This window comes from Sitodiplosis mosellana, unplaced genomic scaffold (assembly GCF_009176505.1).
Source record: "Sitodiplosis mosellana isolate CC-2019 unplaced genomic scaffold, AAFC_SMos_1.0 Smas_scaffold_5, whole genome shotgun sequence".
Classification (NCBI taxonomy): domain Eukaryota; kingdom Metazoa; phylum Arthropoda; class Insecta; order Diptera; family Cecidomyiidae; genus Sitodiplosis; species Sitodiplosis mosellana.
In genome coordinates this window covers 3,120,394-3,142,536 of record NW_022595248.1, presented here as the reverse complement: position 1 = coordinate 3,142,536, position 22,143 = coordinate 3,120,394, and the positions used below count along the sequence as shown (strand labels likewise).

The 22,143-nt window shown below is 38.0% G+C and overlaps 1 protein-coding gene across 7 annotated transcripts in view; it reads left to right on the top strand.

Moving 5' to 3' along the window:
• LOC129566879 (protein turtle) overlaps window positions 1-22,143 on the top strand; it is a 197,789-nt gene that overhangs the window by 159,857 nt on the left and 15,789 nt on the right. For 6 of the 7 annotated variants that reach the window (XR_008687798.1, XR_008687797.1, XM_055443231.1 and 3 more), the window contains exons 4-11: window positions 9,960-10,242; window positions 14,969-14,985; window positions 15,069-15,109; window positions 15,227-15,410; window positions 18,847-19,117; window positions 19,264-19,677; window positions 19,842-20,282; window positions 20,437-20,523. Coding sequence is in view for 5 of the 7 variants with exons in the window: in XM_055443231.1 (XP_055299206.1) it covers window positions 9,960-10,242; window positions 14,969-14,985; window positions 15,069-15,109; window positions 15,227-15,410; window positions 18,847-19,117; window positions 19,264-19,677; window positions 19,842-20,282; window positions 20,437-20,523 (1,738 nt within the window). In the remaining 2 variants the exon portion in view is untranslated. Of the gene's footprint in view, window positions 1-9,959; window positions 10,243-14,968; window positions 14,986-15,068; window positions 15,110-15,226; window positions 15,411-18,846; window positions 19,118-19,263; window positions 19,678-19,841; window positions 20,283-20,436; window positions 20,524-22,143 lie in introns of those variants that run through there. The other variant, XM_055443233.1, reaches the window with a different exon arrangement.

Here is a 22,143-nt window from a genome sequence, read left to right as displayed (position 1 = left end):
AAATGTGGGTGGTTTTTCACCACATCTTCTTTGGTCCTTACCTAGTTAGGGCTAACACATTTGTGTAACTCTGAATCGGTTGAGAGCTGAATCGCTTCGATACTCAACGACAAATTGATGGTTTGAATTCAAGTGGCACTTTTGTTGCCTTCACATTTCGGTGCCTAAATCGCATCTACATGTATCAGATACTCAAAAATGAAGTGCTTATTTATTTGAAAGCGTCCGAAAACCTTTTGACAGATTTTCATCAAAATGTGTATGTGTGTCGTCGAAGAGCCTCCTTTTTTCTTACCGACGAATATCATTGTGGTTACGTAATATCTACCTTCGGCGCCACTGTTAGCTCGAGGTAGTTTCCATAAAATGACCAAACCGAAATATCCAATGGCTTCAGCCTGAAATACAAAACCGACTCCACATGCACTGGCACTGGCACTGGCACTGGTACTGAAAAGATGCGGCTGTAACGAAAAATATTCAGCATCTTGTCCGGTTGGTAAATGCATAAATCAACAAACCGTAAATAAAACATCATCCATTAGAGAAATATCTGCGTCAATTTGTATGGACGGGTATGAAGTATACGATGCATGTGTTTGTTGGTTTAGGTTCCGATGTGGGGCCTTGGTTTTTTTTTCGAGAGGGTAGCATTTTTGATTTTTGATATGCTTGTACAAATTAACTGTATAGTTTGGAATTTATGATACGGTCGACTCTTTTGCTGCTGCTGTCGTCGTTGTCGTCGTTACTGCCGTTGCTGGCTCCGCTTTTTGCACATACGTCACTGATGAAATCATATGCTTGTTATTGTAATTTTCCAAAAAAACATTACCGGAAATTGTTTAAAACTTCATAAAATAGAGACTAACGAAGTGGAGTTGTTTTGCAATGGTTAAGTGAGTGAAAAAGGAATAACAACAACAACAACAACAAAGATACACTTGGATATGCATACATATATTCATGGTACGGAGAAAATTGTGAACCGGAAAGCAAGTTGTAGCGTTATGCTTTTGTGCATACGAGCAAGAAAAAGAAGAGAAATGAAGAGAGAGAATACGTGTGCAGCAATCGAGTGGCCCGAACATTTCTGTATATATTCTCACAAAATAAGTTTCGTCATATTCATTTCAGATTTTCAATCCATTTTGCGCACTTACGCCGAACCATTATCATTTTAGTGGAGAATCATGTGCATAATATTGGAAACACAATACAAACAAATGAATATCGTGTTGTTGTCGTCGTACACATATTCGGAGCGCTCCTCACCTTCTCATTCACTCTCCACTGGTTAATGTCAGAACTCGTTCGCTCTTTGAAAGTCGAGTAGCTTACTGAATGTTGCCCGTTGTGAAAAAGGATGATGAATAAAAGGCATACGATAACAATGTATCGCACAGTGTATGCTTCTTTTGATCCTTCCCATCAATGGCATAGCCATGACAAGTATTTACCGTTCTACTAAGCGCCAGTTCAGTCAGAATAAAGAAGAAAAAAATAACCAGCCCGTTTTGAAACTAACGTACAACAACATCTCTCTTTCTGATCGCCACTTCAGCAACGTTGACAGGTATGTTGTTATACCTGCCCGTTAACAACCAACCATGTCAAATACATGTCGCAATATTTACGGGGCTTGAAAATATGTGTGTGTGTGTGTGTGTGTGTGTCGGTGTTCACTATTCAAGTGAATAAAGCATTGTAAAATGCATGCAAAACATTCCATCACACTCAATATCGCATACACACTCTCGGTACGTGTGTCCCGGATTCATTAAGCGCCCTATCCGAAAAAAAAGAAGAAGCCGGAACACAATAAGAATATGGTCAAATGCATATATAGGGAAATGCAGTGCTCTTGTTTGGCCATATAATTTATGGCTTAGATAAGCGCTGATACACGATAACACTTGATTGTGATTACTGCTCAATTTGCTAACTCAATTACATATTTCTGCATTGAAATATCCCATCGGATAATCACCACCATACGTGTGTGTGTGTGTTGACTTAAGAGAATAGCTCTGTTTTTCTGTCTGAATTAATCAGCAGGTGAAGTGAAATTTCTTGATAAATATGCGGTATCTGTGTTTTGCAAGGCATTTTGATTACATTGCTTGAACACTTTTTCTGCTCTGAAATGTGGCGATAGTAGAAAATTATGGGAAAATAAAGAAAAATTGATGAAATTTTTTTTGAAAACATAATGGAATTTTACCATTTTCCAAGCTACTAAAGCCGTGCGTCATTTGTCTAACGGAATAAAAAGGGTGATTATCCTTTGCAACACAAATAGATCCAGTCCTAAGTTTGGTGTTGTGTGCGTGTTAATCAAAATGCGACATTTCATTACCGGCCATTATTCGCAATGGTGATGCTGTTGGTCGTTCGACCGATAAAATCGACGCAAAATGGCACTGCCGTCTACAGTTCATTCGGTGTGGTGTCTGAAACCTATGGCCAAATCGGCAATCACGTATTTTTATATTGAACACGTAAAAATAGGCGACAGCAGTCGCGTTTTCAAGCCCTAATTAACGCATAAAACGTTGGACTGTTGTTTTTGTACAATCAAATGGTATTTGAAAACGCGACATTTTCTAAGCTCCCCCTTTTTCTCTCTTTCTCAATCCGTCGCTGTCTTCTCAGCGAGATGCTGCAAATGCTTTGTGTGTGAGTACACGTCGAGAACACTGGTGGTTGAGCTTCTCGTCCGCAATCTGTAATTTTATGTCGCACGCGTGAATCCATGCAAAAACACATAATCAGTTGATGGTCCTCTTGTGACACGCATATATTAAATTATCCATATGTTCAAATCTAACATTCATCTATTCTCGTGTTTGTGCGTATGTTTTGTGCCGCCGTCGATGGCCGTAATTTCGGGCAAGCGAGCAAGAGCGAGCTAGATTGTGTGTGTGTTTGTGTTTGTTTTACATTGGATTCCAACATCGACCCAAATTAAACTATGTGTAGCTGGATTTCACGTCGTTTGTTCATTTGTTCGCCCGCTCGCTCGTTCGCGTGCGCATCAAATAATGGTAAAATTCATAGTACCGCTTACTTTTGCTAATTACTTATGTAGACGTGGATGCAAATTGGATTTGGGGAACATTTTACGTCAGAATAGGTGTCTGTTCTCCATTCCTTCTCTCTTCCGCTTGCTCGCTCGCTCGCTCGCTCTCACATTTCCAGCATTTGGTGGCGTTAGCCAGTTTTGTTTCTCCTCACTTTGTTCGACTTCCATTCTTCTTCTTCTACTACTGCTGCCGCTGTCGCTATTGCTGCCGAGCGCTTTTTTCGCGATGCAAACATTAAACATTTTCATTGAAGCATTTTCGTATTGTGTACACGTATTTAGCCATGACTCAGTGGGGTCGCGCGATGTTGTTGTTGTTGTTATTTTTTTTATTCGTTAGCCGAGGCTGAATTTTGCAGTGGAGCGGGACGCTCACTTCTTTCCAGCCTCATCTCGCTGGAACGATGACGGTGAACAACAACATGCAAAACGATTGTGTCCTAGTGGCTGTAAACAGTGAACATTCGTACCCATTTGTTTACCCATAAATATAATTCATCATGGATACGAGCGCGAGAGATGCTTTTACGATACGTTTGGGATACAAAAATTCCATTTTGTTACGATGATGACGCACGAAGAATCATAAAAAAACACACACAGCACACAAGAACAACAACAACAACAACAGCGAAACAAAAAACACACATACTGCAAAAACAAGCACCACGCAGTAGCAGCCATTTTATTCTTATTTTTTCTGTGTGCTGCCACTGTTATGTTTCCTCGGTCTCGTTCGTTCGTTTGTTTTTTTTTTATTTCGCTACTAATGCGTTTTTATATGTGTGCTGTGTGCGAAGTTGTATGTGTGAGTGCAAAAAAGAACATACGTTTATTTTGGCTGGCGCATTTTTTTTTCAGACAATAATTTTCGGTACACAATTCATAATGTGTACTTCGAGTGTTGACATGCTCTGTTTGAGATTGGATGTTTCTATCAAGCGAGAGAAGAAAAAAAACAAAAACAACATCAACGGCAACCATTTCATTGTCGTTTTGTTTCTGTTCTGCGATAGCTTTTGCCTAGCAACATGCGGCCACCCTCGAAAAGTCAAAACTCGCAACATTCTAATTTCTAATGATACCCCATACTCCGTCGGGAACGTGTCTTTTATTCAGATGAACAAAATAAACGGAATTTTCAATTAACTATGGAATAGTTGTGCGAATAAATCGAATAGTAAAGCACACATCACAATTGCGATGTCAGCATGTGTGCAAACCCAATTTCAAATTATTTTCATCGGGAAACTATAAAAAGAAAAAAAAACAGTTTTTTCTTCTTTCATAATGAAAAAGAGTATCGCGCGTGTGATTCGAAGAGAGAAAGGGAAGAAGGGCGAGAGAGTGAGCGAGAAAAAAAAACGTGAGCGAATAAGAGAGCTCACCACAGCAACACAACTTCATGCGTTTACACACTATGAAAACGGTTGTTGTTGTTCGGCTCCCGCCTGTGGATAATATTATCATCATAAATCAAATCCCTGTACATATATAAAAAGGCTATTTTTCTACGGTTTTCGTTATTGTTTTCATCTTTGCGCTACAAATATATACATAAGCACACACACACACACACACACACACACACAGGTGTTTACTATAGTTATTTATTGTTGTTGGTAGCAGCACTCAGCACCAAAAACTATTGAATGCCATGCAGTGCACACAGCACACGCGGCATCAAATGGATATGTTAAAAAATAGGATGAAATAAAACAGAAACACGGTGACACAATTCACGTTGAACATTGTATTGTGGAGTGAAGGATGTGAATGTGGTAATTGTCTGTGGTTCCGAGTTTTTATTTGCCATTTATAAATTATTTCGTCTTGCTTTTTAATTAATAACACCCGGGCCGTCTCAATGTCTGCAGTGCACGGTGCCAAAAAGTAAACACACACAGACTCAGTTTTATTCGCAGTGTGTGCAAGGCACACTCACAGGTACACGTTTTCTGAAGAGCATCAGTGTGGTTTGCCGTTCGCGCGCGCCTTGGTCTTTTGCTGCTACCACACCCAAATCACGTGAAATCATCCAAATGCAAATGAAACCCTGCCGTCGTCGTACAAAACAAGGCGCACAGGAAGAGAAAGAGAGAGAGCGAGAGAAATAAAGAAATGTAAACAAAAAAGAGAACTACCAAATTATAGAGCTCATTTCGTACATGTGCTCGATAATTCTAACATAGTTGACCTCATTTTTGCACTTTTTTGCTGATTATGGTCAATACATGGTTGTTTTTCTCGGCACTGCGGACAAAAATGCCGTAGCAAAAATCTGTGGCCGTCGTGTGCGAATTATATCCTATTCACCGAAATGGCACCGGGAAAATGCTAAACTTAAAATCACTAGTTTAGAGAGCCATAGGTCGTGAACGAAGCACAAGCATAGATGAAAGTTTAATGAGTAAAAATATCGGCACGTGTCAACTATAGGGAGACGGGAGAGCACAACGAAGCAAAAGTAATTTTTCGCTGTCAAAAATATTGGGATTTACTTGGGGAAATTGTCATTGATCAATATTCTGTGATTATAAGAAAATGCTCGTTTTCCGCTCAAACACGTCCAACGTACATATATATCCGAACAAATGGCAACTTAAGTAAAAATGTACCAAGCACGGCTTATCCGGTTGTACGATTATTTTGGTAGCAAAAACTTTTTCCCCTTGCTCTTTTCATGAGCAATCGTAAAGCTGCATTCGAGCTTTGAATGTACAACAAAATGGAAATTGTTTGGTCCAATCGAAATCATAGCCTAAGGTAATTTAGTTTAGAGTGTGATCGAGACAGACACACACACAGAGAGAGAACGAGAGATGCAGAGCCGTTTTTCCGTTATTGTTGGAAAATAGTTGAAATATGCAGTTTGGTTTTCACTTCGGCCAAAAACTATTCGGTCACATCGACCGCAAAACATCTAAATCACATTAAATTATGCAGAAATCCAATACTGAACTTTTGTTAGCCGAGCACACAAAACTGAACTTCCTCAATTTCTCTGTGAAAACTCATTCCCTCGCTGCGCGCTCGGTGTCTGTTTTCTCTCTCCTACATACACTGAATTATTTTTGGGAGGGGTTCGGGAATTGTTGTAAAGATAAAAATCGCTTATTCGCTTCGTGAGCAACCAATTTTAGTGTCGTTGTCGTCGATATCTTGGCCATTTGGCTTGGAATTTCTCATTTATCTTCCTCTTGTGTGGTCAATCAACAAAACTTTTGCCATAAATACATCGATATCTATCTCTATGTGCAGCGAGAGTATGTTACTGCTGGTGCTGTGCTGTGCTTTGAGGGTGATGTTGATTGCAATAGTTTTGGCTGAGTTAGTTTACGGTTTTGATGAATTTCATCGGGAAGCGCTTCACAAAACCAAATTAAATGTACGCAAACACCCAAAAAATGAACCAGGCAAAATGCGAACGGAACAACTTTGAAAACACCCATACACACACCCGAGCGTGCGTCATTTATGTTTGTTCCACGGCAGGTGGGAATGCTTTTCGCAAGTGAAATTAAAGTATTTTCACGGTTTCCGGAGTGTGGCGAGCACTGCGCGTTCAGACTTTGGCAACGTGCTATTGTTCCACTTTGTGGCAATGAGTTTCGCTCCAATGGCGAAAATTTAATTTGAATGGAGGTGTTGGAAGCAATTTTCGCAATCGACCACAAGCTGTTCATGCATTAACTCATATTATTTGGTGTGTTTCGGGACATGACAACTTAGATGGATTTATTCATTATTGCGTGAAAGTAATAGGCGTAGATAATGGCGAAAAATGAAAGGAACACGAGATGTAATATTGATTTTATCCGAAACAAGACAAGAGCGAAGACAAAAGTGTGATGCTTTTGAATTGGAATTGGATGGCTGACATACAAAACGCAAGGCTCTCGGTGCAAAATTTATTTCGCACACAATCGGATCTAAACGCCTCTCTATTTGAATGGTTTTATGGCTTTTTGAGCACGGATTTTCCTGTGCTTTCTCTCTTTCTCCCTCTTACTCTGAATAAACCTCATAAAAACTATGTTCAATGGTGACATTTTTTCTCCGTTTCACTTCGTCGGCGTTGCTGGTGTATGTTGGATGTGTGCGTTTTAAGTAGGATTTCGACAAATAACCTGAAATTGGCTACATGAACCTATTTCAATGAGGCCTGCCGTTGTGTAGGCTGCGCAAAGCACACACACACAAATGCCACTCAATATTCGCCCGCGAGAAGGGATCATGTCATTCACAAAGTCGGAATAATTCCTTGATTCAAGGCTTATATCGCGCGGTAAACACTTATTGTCAACATAAATTTGTTATCTTCTTTGTCTCAGAGCTACCGCCATGCCATCGTATTTCTGATGGATTTGCATTCAAATAATACGCAAGTGGTGCGCGTAATCACTCATTTAGAAATGGGAAAGAACAAGTAACTAGAACAAAAGTAAAACTTAATTAGCAGCCCCAAACAAAAAAAAATGTCTGTATATCTCATTCGATGTACATTGTACATGTGTTTTTGTACATTCAACGTATGAGTGTTTCTCGGTGGCAAATGTTTCGCATTGTTACTAGGAGAATCTGGCTCATTTATGGTGAAGTTACGCTTACACGTGAATATACCAGTTTTCTATATGTTGGATTGGTTGATTTTTTCTCCCGAGCGATGATGGCAGCAAATCATATGAGTTTATTGCAACTTCATATTTGATTGTCCAAATTTGAACATGTTCGCATTTCATATTCCAATATCAAAGCCACAACGAAATGACGCACATGGAATTTCGCTTCGACTTCGAATTTCTTTTGCAATTTTTTTTCGCTTGTTCGCAACCGCGTGCGTGCGATCGGTGTGCCAGAGCTTGTTTATAGGGTAACTTTTTTAATTAATCAATCCGAGTGGCTCTTGTGAATAAAACCGAATGAAACCAAACCAACCAAACAAACTAAATACACTTCGCGAGTATAAGCGCGAATAGTCGAAACAAACTGATCCTATATATTTTGAAGTAAATAACCAACATCAAAATGATGATTACATACCGACATTTTTAGATGGACGCGTAATATGCCGTCGAAAAAAGACAGCTGAATGCAAACAAAAAACCAATGAGTGACATATCATGTTTATTAAAGTAGATCAAAACCAAAACATGTGTACCTCTAACACAATGGCTAACGCAAACATGCATTTTTGATGGTAATTTTATTTTCAGGAAAAAAGAATTCGACGGTTTGTTTCAACGACGGTTCACTTTTTGTTACTTTCGATGCATGGCTCAACGCGCGACTGCAATCTATTCGACGTTTTCAGGCCGAAGAGTTCGAGCGAACGCGCACTCTATACATTTTGATTTGACTGCCTCAAGCTTGGCTTTGAGATATAAAAACTGTTGAAACTACGAGAAAAAAAACATTTGCCCATGATTATGTCAATCTTTCCTTTTTTCGCCCAGGAAAAAAAACACACCTTCCGCATTGAACTTTTTTCTCTCCAACGTGGAATGAAATAAACCCCAAAAAACCACACAGTTTCCATTTTCCTCGATGTGTTTTCCCTTGAAATTGCATGCGATACTTTTTTTCTCGCTCCACTTGGTAAATAAAATGTTTCATTACGCTTATCCGCCAATTGTCGGCTGAGCATACAATGTTTGTTGATTTTTAATTTTTTTTTCTCATCCTCCTCAAGTGTGTACAAACAGTTGCAGCAGGATTTATTCGCCCCATCCCTCTTGTTTCTCTCTTTGTCGCTCTGAAATTCTAAGCAATTACCAGTTGCGTGCAATTCATTGCTTTCCTCGCTCACTGCTAGTCTATAGGAGCAATAGAATAAAGTATGCTGCGAGCAGCGAGCTCGTACTTTTTTCTGGCCTCTTTCTCTCTTAATATGAAAACAAAAACCGGAAATTATGTCAATTAATGTTCTCTAATAGCTAGATGTTGTTTTGAAATTTTTATTTGTTTGATTTTTGTATTTTGTAGCGATTTTGTGTGTATATGTGTGTGTGTGTGCATGAAAAGAAAAACTTTTTCATATATTGACGATGGAAAAGGCATTTGATTCATTCATTCCAAGTGGATGTGTTCAAGTGGCATTGATGTGTAAAAAAAGTACAAGCTTGTCGTTAATAAATATGTTATAGAGATTTTTTGAGAGCCCCAGTGCTGAAGTCTCAACGTTCTAGTCATCGGCATATATTTCGTGGCCACATTCATGGAACATGAACATGTTGCAATCGCATCTTTTTGCCAAACTGAATAAATTCTATCGTGTGGATCGTTGAATCCACATTCTTTCCATGTTTTTTTTTTCGTTTACCAAATTCAGATATAAATAGAAGCAAATGTGCCAATAGCAACGATAAAAAGTTTTTCTTTTCAGTATTCGAAAAAGTTTTCTAATGATTTTCATGTTGTATATGTAATTTTCGATGCTATGTAGAGAATCTCTGTGTTTTTCTTTCTTTCTTTTTATATATATATATATATCTGTCCCGCTGAAACTCATGATTCGATTAAGTCAAGGTTTTAGGTAATAAGTATTTTTTTCTCGGGTAAAACAGTAACCACTTTTGTACATAGAATCTTATTTTCAGTTAAGTTGAATGAAGAACAACATCAACAAAAAAAACATATAAACACATAGAACATAAAAATTAATAATTGATACTAACTTTGGGATTTGTATTCTTTTTTTTTTTCGTTCGCATCGCTAAATGATGATGCTGTTGCCGTGTGTATACCATATTTGCGCGCGTCTGTAACATAAATCTCTGAACGTATCCAATTATCGGATACATGTCTTGGTGCCATGGATTCTAACTGCTGTTGCTGCCATCATCTCGCCTAATCGAATAACACACATGCACAGGGCCAAGAAATACCGATATATATTTGGTACGAAAATTATCCAACCCATAGCGGAGAAGGTTACGAAGGACGTGTATCGCGCGTATCACCCGACTCACCGTTCGGTGCAGCCTCCCTCAATTTGACCAATATTCGCGAAAGTGATCAAGGATGGTACGAATGTAAAGTGGTATTCCTGAATCGATCGCCCAATCAGCATAAAAACGGTTCATGGTTCCATTTGGATGTTCATGCACCGCCACGTTTTAGTGTTACTCCAGAAGATATAGTTTATGTAAATTTAGGTAAGTTCGTCTTTTTTTCCATCAGTTATTATCGAATTGTTCAAAAGCTCGGCTCAAATTATCTCCAACTTTTCTTATCCGTTAAATTATTTCATCGGAAGAGACAGAATGAGATTATTGCTTAGAAATATCGTTTGCTAATCAAGCCTATAAATATTGATCTTGGTCGATCAATTTTGGCCACCGCCATCACCACCGAAAATTATTTTCCTGTCTTCGGGCGTTTTGAATGCGTAATTTATACGTGCGTTACTTTCGCGAATCTACTCCCATTACGAATTAATTATCCTTTTTATTCCTTTGGACCTACAACACGCTATACGCCATCATCAACATCGGTAAACAAAAACAACATATATTTTATCATCGTTTACCGATTTTTCATTAAGTCGCATTAATGTTAACGCCAATTTATACTTTCTAAACGGTCGAGGTGATTATAATCGTTGCTGGACGACTCACACCATTACCATTGTAGCCGTCAGCCATGACACATAGCACACAAACATACAAAGCGAGAGATAGAGAGAGAGAGAGAGAGAGAGAGAGAGAGAGAGAGAGAGTGAGAGAGAGAGAGAGTGAGTGAGAGCGCACTGAGTAAACAAGCACACAACACTGGCTAACGATTTTACCGTTTCGAATGTGTGCTGTGTACGCGCGCTGGATAATGAATATCACAACAATTTATCTTGGTAATGAGAAAAAATGGGTGATTTGTTGTTTTTTACGTGGATTTTATGGTTGCAAACCATATACCATTTGGCAGTTGTTCGGTGTATGTGTGTGTATGGGCCTGTTTTTTCTCCTTCTCTCACGCCCATTCTTTTTCGTGTGAGCGTTCCTTTTCTTAGCGTTTGTCTAACTCAATTGCCATTATTTTCGAGAAAAAAAAACGAATTATTTGACCCTTTTTATGACTGGCAAAGCCAATGTTTTCCTTTCATTTTGCAATGTGTATTTAGGAGTTCAATTTATACCCCGTAATGACGTTCGTTACGCTATACTTAATTTTTTTTTTAATGGCACTGTTTAAGTGAGTGAATTCGGCATTGAAAGCGCATAATAGAGTTTATTTGCGAAATTAGAACGGCAGCTTTTTTTCCGTACTCACTCCCTCGCCTCATTCCACTCCTTTCTCACCATATCTCTGACTCGATCATTTTCTCTCTTACTCTCTGCCTCCTTTTTTGCTCACACATACACACATACTCACTCCATCATTGCTACAATTTCGGCGTTGTTCAAATACCTACCTTGCGGTCGGAGACGTTGGCTTCACAAAAATGTTCCAACTGCAACATTAATTTACACATTGGAATTTTTGGCGCATATTATACGGATTCTAAGCCTCTTTCGACACGCTTAATTATTATTCGAATTGCTATTTTGCTAAATCAACTCAGCAGTTATTTGAAATTAATAACCAATCTGCCAACAATTTTGATGGTTTTTTCTCCTCCTGGATGGAAAATTTGCATGAACTCATTCGAAGCATAAGAAAATACCTTCAACTGAATGGATGTTTTGAAATTGTTCTAGTGTAAGAAAACGATATTTCGAATTCAAGTGACGTTTCACTCGATTTTCTGCTCGCTAGATGAGTGTGCTTTTACATAAATTATATGTTATAACAAACATGATGTTATAACTAAAATGATATATAAATAAATAATAGACGTGTGTAACGTTAAAAAAAAGTATGGCAAAGGCAAACTGAGCCTAAGCTCAGCCAACATTAAAAGAATATACATGTACGATGTTGAGATGTTGCGATGCGAAGAATAGAAGCAAGAGTGAAAGAAAGCGATAGAGAGCGAGTGAGTCGTTTTTTGATGAGATTTGATTGTGAGCATGCTGTGCGGAATAAATTTCAAGTGAGGGAAAAGTCACAGGCACCACCAATGTGAAAGTTAAATAGAGTGTGGTTGGTAATGGAAACTACGAGTACATTACAAGCGCAAAAATGTCATTCCTATATATACGTGTATATCCTTCTTTGCGAGAAAAAAAAGAACGCAAAGCCGAAGAAGACAACATTTCAAGCCATTCCGAAGCGAAATAGATGTGTGTATTATTCATACTTGTACCGACTTTGTGTCTCGACTTTTCTACCTTCGGGCAAATCATTTAGTGAGTATACTTGTTCAAAATTGAAAGAGACTTGAATGTTTGATATGTATAAACGCGAAAAAAATATGCGCGACGGTAGAAAATCGAAAATTGTTGGCTGTTACCACCACTGCCAGCACCCCACCAATTCTGCTGTCAATGTGGGAAATATGAAGCGCGAAAAGTGTATACGAATGCCTTGTAGTACAATTAAAACGTTTACAATGTGCTTCGTTCAGCGTAAAATATGTCTAATAGAAAGTTTTCGGATGCACCGTGCCTCACCGTGGGAGAGATTTTGTCTCGAATTTTGGGCTTGAAAACAATTTATTTTGTGTGTTGTTGCCGCCGCCGCCGCACAGTTGTCTTACTTTTCGCATTCAACTGAAAACACACCAATCAAATGGAATTGAAACGATGGGGGTGGAAAAGTCGAAACAGCCGAACATCGCTCGGTGAGAAGATACATACACATCGTATGTGTGTGATCTAATGCTCGCTTGTTCGAATGAATGGGAAATATGTGTTGGCTTAAATGTTGAACTCTCGGCAGAAGTTATTTCGTTGCGAATCGGAATTTTCACATTTTATTGACTCTGCATCACACTTACACAATTCGGCTTGGCGCATACAATTATTTTCGCTGAACTTAGAGTATGTGCTGTTCGAAGTTCGATGAGGATTCTTTTTTTGCACGCTAACACCAACTGTATGAAACTTAACATTCAGCCAAGAGTGTGTGTTTATTATACGCGCAAAGAAGAGATATCGACTAGATGAAGCTTGGAATCCGTCGCATTAAAAGTGTCAAATAGAAAGCTAGTTGGAATTTTCCAACTCGAACATCGTTATATTTTATACACGACCGATTCCCATTCTCTCGATTCCCATTTTCCTCCGTTTATCTCTTCATTTTTAGTTCGGATTCAGTGGAAAAGGACGTGTGTGTGTGTGTGTGTGTTTGTGAATGGATGTTTTCGCATGAGAGAACCGCAACAGTTATGAGATGATAGCAGTCGATGACACATTCCAATTAAGTCAATTTTAAAATTGTGTGTTTCGTATATATGTGCTCTTCATTTCAGTGTTTTGCAACATACACAGGGAGCAAGAGATAGCGACTTATGCCATGGCAATCTCACAATCGTTACACCAATCGTAATAGACACACACTCAGGCTTTAACAGCGACAATCATATTGCTGTCGGCACACACAGCGTGGACTGAAAAAAAAAGAGAAACGACAACAGCCATGCAAATGAGAGCACACTGAATCGTTATTACTGTTTGCCTTTTCCATATCTATGTATAATGGATTTATTAAAAGCAAAACAACGAATGTAAAAGCTCTCCCAATCTCTCTCTCTCTCTCTCTCTTTGCTCATAAAAAACGGCAAATACGACACACAACAGCGTACACACAACACACAATCCTTTCGGTTGTCGTTCGTTTGCATCTCTCCACAATTAGAACTAATATACGTTTGTTGATTGTCCTTTGCATAAAATTGTGTCATCCCTCACGCGTCTCATCAAAAATAATTACTCTTGCACGATTGCAAAATGTGTGTGTCTCTTTCGCTCCCTCACTCTCTCTCTCTTTCTCTCTCTCTCTCTCTCTTTTTCTCTTCTCTTGGTTTCGTTTTAATTTCAATTTTCAAGTTGATTTTAGTTAATTTGAAAACTTTTTCCCAAGCCATCATCAAGTCAGTTCGATGCCGATGCTGCATCTCTCTCTCTCTCTCTCTCTCTCTCTCTCTCTCTCTTCGAATATATATTGCCATCAGGTATATACATATGTATCTGATGATATGGTTGCAAAAGCACGTCCCACTCTCGTTTGATTAGTTTTTTAGTGGTATTTTGTCGCTTCCGTTTGGTGTGTCGCTTCATCTGTTACTTCAATTCATATAGCGTTGAATTGTGTGAACATCGAAATTAAAACGGATTCGTACTTCTACTGTGACTGTGTGTGAACGCGAGTGAGCGAGCGGGCGCAATGCGTGGATATGTACTTTATCGTTTAACTAGGTTCATTTTGGCAGCAAACAATTGAACATGAAATATTGTCATCACATGATATTCTCACTAGGTACAGCACACCATTCGCTCCCGATCATCCAGTGCAAATATACACATTCAAAATAATTATGCCATTTGAATGCTTGCGCACATTCTATCTCCCGCTACCACCACCACCATCACCGTTGCCGTCACTTCGACTCGATTTTAAATATCGCATTTATAATTCAAACCAGCCTCTGTCTCTGTGCTCTTACTGTGATTTGTCGCGCGCACCAAACGACAACAAATCAAATGGGAATACACTACACACGGTGTATTGTATATACGCCAGGAATATGATAGCAGAAAAACATACACCGAATATTGTATGAAACGGTTGAAGAGCTTCACATGCACAAAACTTGGCTTCATTCACTCTCAACGATAAATTTCGTACAATTTTTTGATTGCGTTTAATTTCCATGAAATGAAAGTCTTCTCTGTCTGTCTCGCACACAAGCCGAAAAAAAACCCATTATTTTTTATTGCCCTATTTAAAGAAACCATTTAAAAAAATATCTATGTTTTTTTTTCGTTGTGCGCATCGTTTTAGGTGATTCCATCATTCAGGTTTGTATATAGTTACACAAAATCGATATGTTGATAATATAATATTTCTGTTAATAACGATATTAATATGGTTAAATTTATAGGTTTGCAACGCCGAGGGCACACCGACTCCTGAGATACTTTGGTCCGTAACAAGCTTCCTTTCTTATAAAATCATGACTCGAGTGCACTTGCACTAAGATTAAAGCACTTGGAATAAGTTTAAAAATAATTTTTCATTCGTATTCTCCCATATCTATAGGTACAAAGATGCTAATCCAGTCGATCCATCTTCTACTGTTGGTATTTTCAACGATGGCACCGAGCTTCGTATCTCCACAATCCGTCACGAAGACATCGGCGACTACACGTGTATCGCACGCAATGGTGAGGGGCAAGTCTCTCATACAGCTCGCGTTATAATAGCGGGCGGCGCTGTGATTATGGTAACAACAAACAATTACTTCTGATTGCAACAAAACAGTCTGTCTGTCTATGTTTTTTTCTCTTCTGTTCCGTTCAAAGAATGAAACGTACACACACTCCCCCCCGATTAACAACAAGCAACCAAAACCTTAACCAAAAACCAAGCCAATTAACTATTCAAATGTTATGTTCTTATCTTACTGATTGCCAAAACACAAAAAAAAAGAAATGAAACTAACAAACCAATTGTGTGACGCGTTTTTCCATTTTCGTTCATTTTGTTTACTGCTTTTTGTTTATTTGTGACGTCATTTGGCCGTTGTATTTTTTTTTCGTCTTTGTTGTTGTGTATCCTTCGTTAAACGCTCGTTATTTTTCATTTGATTTCACGGTTTTTTGTTTCATTTTTTTCGATGTAGCACGAATCGTTTCGCATACACGAAATTCCAAAAGCTCAAGAAAATCCAGACAGCAACCAAAAAAAAATTGCATTCATTGATACTCAACCTACATGGTTAACTCCGGCAAATGGATTTCAATCAAAATTTTTCGAAACGGATTTAAAATTTGAGTTCGGCCAACGGGCCAACGCATACAAATTAATTTTATTACCCGATTTAAATGGGATTACAACCTATCGATTTATTTTTAAATACAGCCAATCTTGCTGTTGTTGTTCGCTCCCACTCGCTGGCAGCGCTGCTGGAGCGATATGAAGAGCAATTTCATGAATGAATTTACTTTGAATTCGATTTCGATGCGAAAAAAAAATAAATGAAAATTAAGAATCGATATGAAATCACATACATTTGCTCACTGTTCCACACATCGAACAGGATGTGGAACTCCCACAGGACAGCCCTTTATTTTTCCTCTTTCGTTTCGTTTGCAAACCCCGTTTTTTTTCTGTTTTTCATTTCGATTGTATTTTATTTTGCAAAGAACTTTGTGTTTTTTTTCGTTATGTATTCGTGGTGATGTGCATCGTCGTCGATCGACACCGCACATTCAATTGAATGTTCAATGATTCCGATTTTTTTCTTGTTACTTCAAACAAAAGCAAAAATGACCAGCCAAAGGTGGTCTATGTGTGTGTGTGTGAGTTTTGCATTTATTCATGAAATTCAATTTGATGCTGCACTTCAGGAAATCAAATCCAAGGGCACAATGAGAATCCAAGCTCTCCAACTGGTTTTTATTCCGACCATTTTATTTTCTCTGTCTTTCTCTCTCTCTTCTTCGGAACAACGACAACCAACGACAACGACGATGTGGACGCGGATAACTAATTCCAAATAGAAATACAGAATTTATGCGCTGACCCGCTACAAAGCTTCCATTTTATTTTTACTACTTGTATACTTCTCGTTCTTTTTCTCATATATATATATGTATATATATATATATATATATATATATCCATCTGAACAAACTGGCACCACAACAAACCAGCAAAACAAATCTCATGAATTCGCATTCATTCAGTCCATCATTTTTTTTTTAACAATACACACACACTGTTATAAATAGATTCATTCAGAATTCTTATTCATAGAATTGTACACACACTCAAGCACGATATCATACAAATACAGCGAATAATAACAAAAAACCAACAACAACACACACACTCTCACCCAAGTTGAGCAAGCAACAACAAAATTCCATCTTTTTTTATTGCAAAAAAAAATCATCAGCCCAATAAAAATCACTATTCATACTGACTTGAATGGGGTCTAAGTTAACATTGTTGATATAACACAAGCGAAACAATGGGAAAACCAACCATTTTTTTCTCGATGCCAAAATATTGAACATTTCACGGAAAATTTTCATTGAATCAAGTAAACAGTAGAAAAAAAAATACATAAAATAATTCTCTCATGGCTTTGGACTCTTGAATACTTGTTAGAGTGGCATAAAAAGCCCATATCCCCCCTACGAGAATCATTGCGAGGATAATCCATAGCGTCGAACAGCAACCTTATTCATTTATGCTATTTTATAAACAAATTCCAGCTTCGATATCAGAATTAAAAAGTCAATCAAAGTCGAAACAGAAAAAAATGATCCAATCGCCTCCCATCAACCAAGTTTCTGGAACTTCCATAAAATGTAGACAACACTTGAAATCCGAGCACTCCACAAATAGAGCCATCATCGAGAAACTCGAGCACTGTATCCAAGTAACATGCAAATAATCTCGTCTAATTTTTCGACTTGTTAAAAATGTAAACATTTCCATGGAATAATAATTGAGCCTTGGACTTATTAGTCGATAATAATTGGTTTCAATTAACATTTTCGTCGGTTGCTTAGCAATTTGATCGACCAGAGTAAAAATGGGAGAGAGAAAGAAAAAAGGAAGGGAAGTGGCACATTATGTGTATCGGAAAACAATGTATGAAAATTGTAAATTGTCTGTACCGCCGTTGGTGTCAGTGTAAAAGATTATCAAATGAAAAATGCCGATAATGCGGCTATTATTTTCACATTGTTGCATGTTCCTCTCAATGGCATAACATATTTCAACAGTGTCGGGATAATTACGGAATTTAATAATAATAATATTCTCTCTCACCCAGTATTTTTTTCCCGTTTCATTTCATTTCATTGATTGATGGGAAAATGGCGATATTTTTCTATAGAAAATTAAAATCGAATGGCGACACAAATTCCGATATAATAATGACAGAATGTTTGCACCCTCACGCGCCAGCTCGCGCGCATTTTCGGAATGAATTGAAGGCGTGTTTGTTATGGTTTTTCCACATAAAATTGATTTCAACTTGTACATAAAAAAACGTTTACTTGTTTGAATCGTCAACATGTTGTCGCCTGATTTCACATCTCTCGCCTCTTTCGGGTCATTCATTCCCTCGATTCGTTCGTTCGTTTGTTTTTTTTTCCATGTTCTGGCACATTTTTATAGGGATGTCACATTAAATAAAATCGCCCATGTGCCATTTTAAATTCCATCCATGAGAGTGAATTCCAGTAGGTTTCATATTGTTTTCTTCTTTGTTCGCAATTTAATTATTAATTTGACCGAAATGATTTTAATTGAATGTCTCTCTCACATATATTCAATTCATGTCCCATAAGACATTCCATTTGGTGTTTTTATTCATGTTTTTTTCTCACTTGTGTTTATTCTCCATTTATTTTATGTGTTTTTTCCCCCTCTGTATTTGTTGGTTTTAATTAATTTTTCTGTATTGTGTGTCACTTGAAAGCATCACATTATATCCCATAATCAATTCCAAATTAAATGTGTGCTGTAATCATATCCAGAACAATTTCCTCCTTTTTCTATCAATTTTCTTTCTCTTTCTCTCATGGTTGCACATAAATTGTTTTTTATTTTCGCTCTCTTTGTTGCTCAATTTGAATCGTTTTGCATCGAAATAATGACACACAATGTGTGTGTGTGTATGATGTCTTTGTTTTGTACAGGTGCCGCCTACTAATCAAACAAAATTAGAAGGTGAAAAAGCGATATTTACATGCGAAGCGAAAGCAATGCCCGGCAATGTGACGGTGCGCTGGTTTCGTGAAGGTTCACCAGTACGCGAGGTGGCCTCACTTGAAACCCGTGTCACCATTCGCAAAGACGGTTCGCTAATCATCAATCCGGTCAGCGCTGACGATTCCGGTCAATATTTATGCGAAGTGTCCAACGGCATCGGTGATCCACAAAGTGCTTCGGCCTATCTAAATGTTGAATGTAAGTTGAGTGCATGTGTGTTTAATTTATTATGCTGTGACTTTTCACAGCTTTGCAATTTGAAAGAAAATCATTTTAAATTGCAAATTTTCTCTCTTTTCCTCTTTCACTTCACTTTTATGCGCACGCACACGCCCCATTTGTAGATCCAGCAAAAGTGACATTTACACCGACCGTTCAATACCTTCCATTCCGATTAGCCGGTGTTGTTCAGTGTTACATCAAAGCAAATCCACCGTTGCAATATGTAACATGGACAAAAGACAAACGGCTACTGGAGCCATATCAGACGAAGGACATTGTTATTATGAATAATGGATCGTTGTTATTCACGCGAGTAAATCAAAATCATCAGGGTCGTTACACATGTACTCCATACAATGCACAAGGTACACAAGGCTCATCGGGTGCAATGGAAGTGTTAGTACGAAAACCGCCTGTGTTCACCATCGAACCCGAATTGCTCTATCAGCGTAAAGTTGGCGAATCGGTGGAAATGAGTTGCGATGCTCAGGAAGCCGAAGGCACACAACGGCCCAATATTCAATGGCTGCGTCGAGGTTTGTTTCACACTTTTTCTCTCTCTCTCTCTCTCTCTTTAAAATTTCGCACCACATTTTAAATGGTCGCAATGAAAATGAACTCTAAATAAATATGTATGTCTTTATTTTCATTACGAATTTTCTCGATCGAAATGAAATTTTGTCAACTCTATTTTGCACAGATGGAATGCCATTACAACGAAATCGTGTCAAATCATCCGGTGGAAATATTACCATCGAAAATTTGCGTCGTTCTGATTTTGGTTTCTATCAATGTGTCGTATCGAATGAGGTGGCAACCATCGTGTCGGGCACACAGTTGGTGATCGAAGGCACACAACCGCATGCACCCTACAATGTATCTGGCATTGCGACCGAAAATTCAATTACTATCACATGGATGCCCGGCTACAGTGGCGGTCCCGATTACAAGCAAGACTATACGCTATGGTATAGGGAGGCTGGCATCAGTGAATGGTCAACCATCCAAGTCACTCCATCTGGCAGCACTTCCGTTACAATTAACGATTTAACACCCGGTAAAACGTACGAATTCCAAGTGGTGGGCAAAAATGCACTCGGCGATGGTATGATGAGTAAATTGATTACTATCCGAACACTCGGTAAGTTAAATGCATTTAGTCAAAAATTCCAAATTTCCCGTTACATAATGTCACATGGCATATATATTTTGCATTTCGATGATAAAATGCTGACGATCAAAATCACAATTGACACAATGATGAAATTCTAAATAAAATGATAAAATGTATTCAGAAACGAAGCCACCAAATAATGTGAAGTCACCAGTATCGACAACTACTCCAAATATAAGAGATTTCCCAGTAATGCCAGATACAGCTGGTAAGAGTCGCACTTCCATCTCTCAATCAATTCCCAAAACTAAATTAGCTTTTACTCTGTGTCTCTGTATATGTGTCTGCTGAATAAATGTGTAAAATTGAAAAAGAAATCCCTTTTGTACGAAAAAAAAAACGGTCCATTTCTGTGTGTTGGTGTATTTAATAAGATGCCCATATCAAAGGCATCTCAAAACGTTTAAACCATTTTCCCCCATTTAGACGAATAAAACAAGAATAAAGCCTCTTTTTTCTTTCTTTTATTTTTCATTTGGTTGAAATCAGTTCGAAAAAAAGGCTCAAAATCTAAGCTATGATACCAGCTTTGCTTTGCATGTTCCAATATTCATATCTAAACCAGCAAATTTATGCACGCTTCACTTAAACTATGGCCAATGTTCAAACGGCTTTTGAATACGTTCTTTTTAATTAGATTCCATTTTCTCAAACGCATTTTTCGCATCGTTTCTGCACATTAATAACATCTGCGTATAACTTATTCATCCTTGTGTTCATTCGGTCATTATTTCTCATTTTCCGATACACATGCCACATAATTCATACGTTTTGTGCTCATTCCTTTGAATGGGCGCGTACGCTTTCATTTTCAGATTTGAACAGTAGCAATCATTTCATTTATAATTCAGTTAATTCAATTGGTTCGACTCAGTTTCCATCCACATTGAAAGGTATTTTATGTTTTGCTTTTATTTTGATTTTCTATTTTGCTTTGCCGTGTTTAAAAGTTTTCCGTTTCTCGTTTTACTCTTTTCGTTTGCTCATTTTCTTGCTCATCCTTCTCATGTCATCTCATGTTCAATAGCACTTAAAGATCTGTGTAGTAAGATTGCATGCACATTTTGTGTGTTTGGAATTCAAGAGGATGTTTGGTGATAGTTTTGTGCTTAATAAAGTTGAAAATACGACTTTTATGTCGATTGTCGTTTATTTATATACCTGTAGACTCGGTACCGTAAATCCATTAAAAAGAAAAGGGAGAGAATATCTCCGGGTAGAGAAACTTGACAATGCTATTGTTTTTTTTCTCCTGTGCTTTTGGTTGCTTGGATAGTTGGTTCGGCTTGCTGTTATGTGATTAACCGCACGATGGCAAGTATTTCGCACAAACAAATGAAATTATTTTAGTGACTGTGCTGTTTTGTTCATTGCAAATGAATTGTGCACCGTCGGAGTTTAATGTAAGGATTTTTCGGGGTCGAGCCGAACAACGGGTTGGTTCCTGTGTGAATTTTAGTGATTCATTGTTGTTTGTTGTATGTTGAATTGTTGTGTGTATGTTAACCCTGAAACTCGACAATTGCATCGATAGAGCAGATGTAATAACAACAATAATAATTACCACACTACGATGAAAACACAACCAAAAAGCTGAAGATCCAAAATGTCGTGCGTCATGAAATACATTTCGTTTGTTTGTTGCCATTCATTCATTTCATCCATTTGTGGACTTGCATACAAACACACATACACCAAATATATCTAAGCGAGAAATACAAACAATATTGCACAACTCGACTCACATACACAAACAAAGTGATGGTGTCCCATTGAAAATGACAAAACGAAAGCAACCAAAAGAAAGCATAAACAAAACCACACAAAA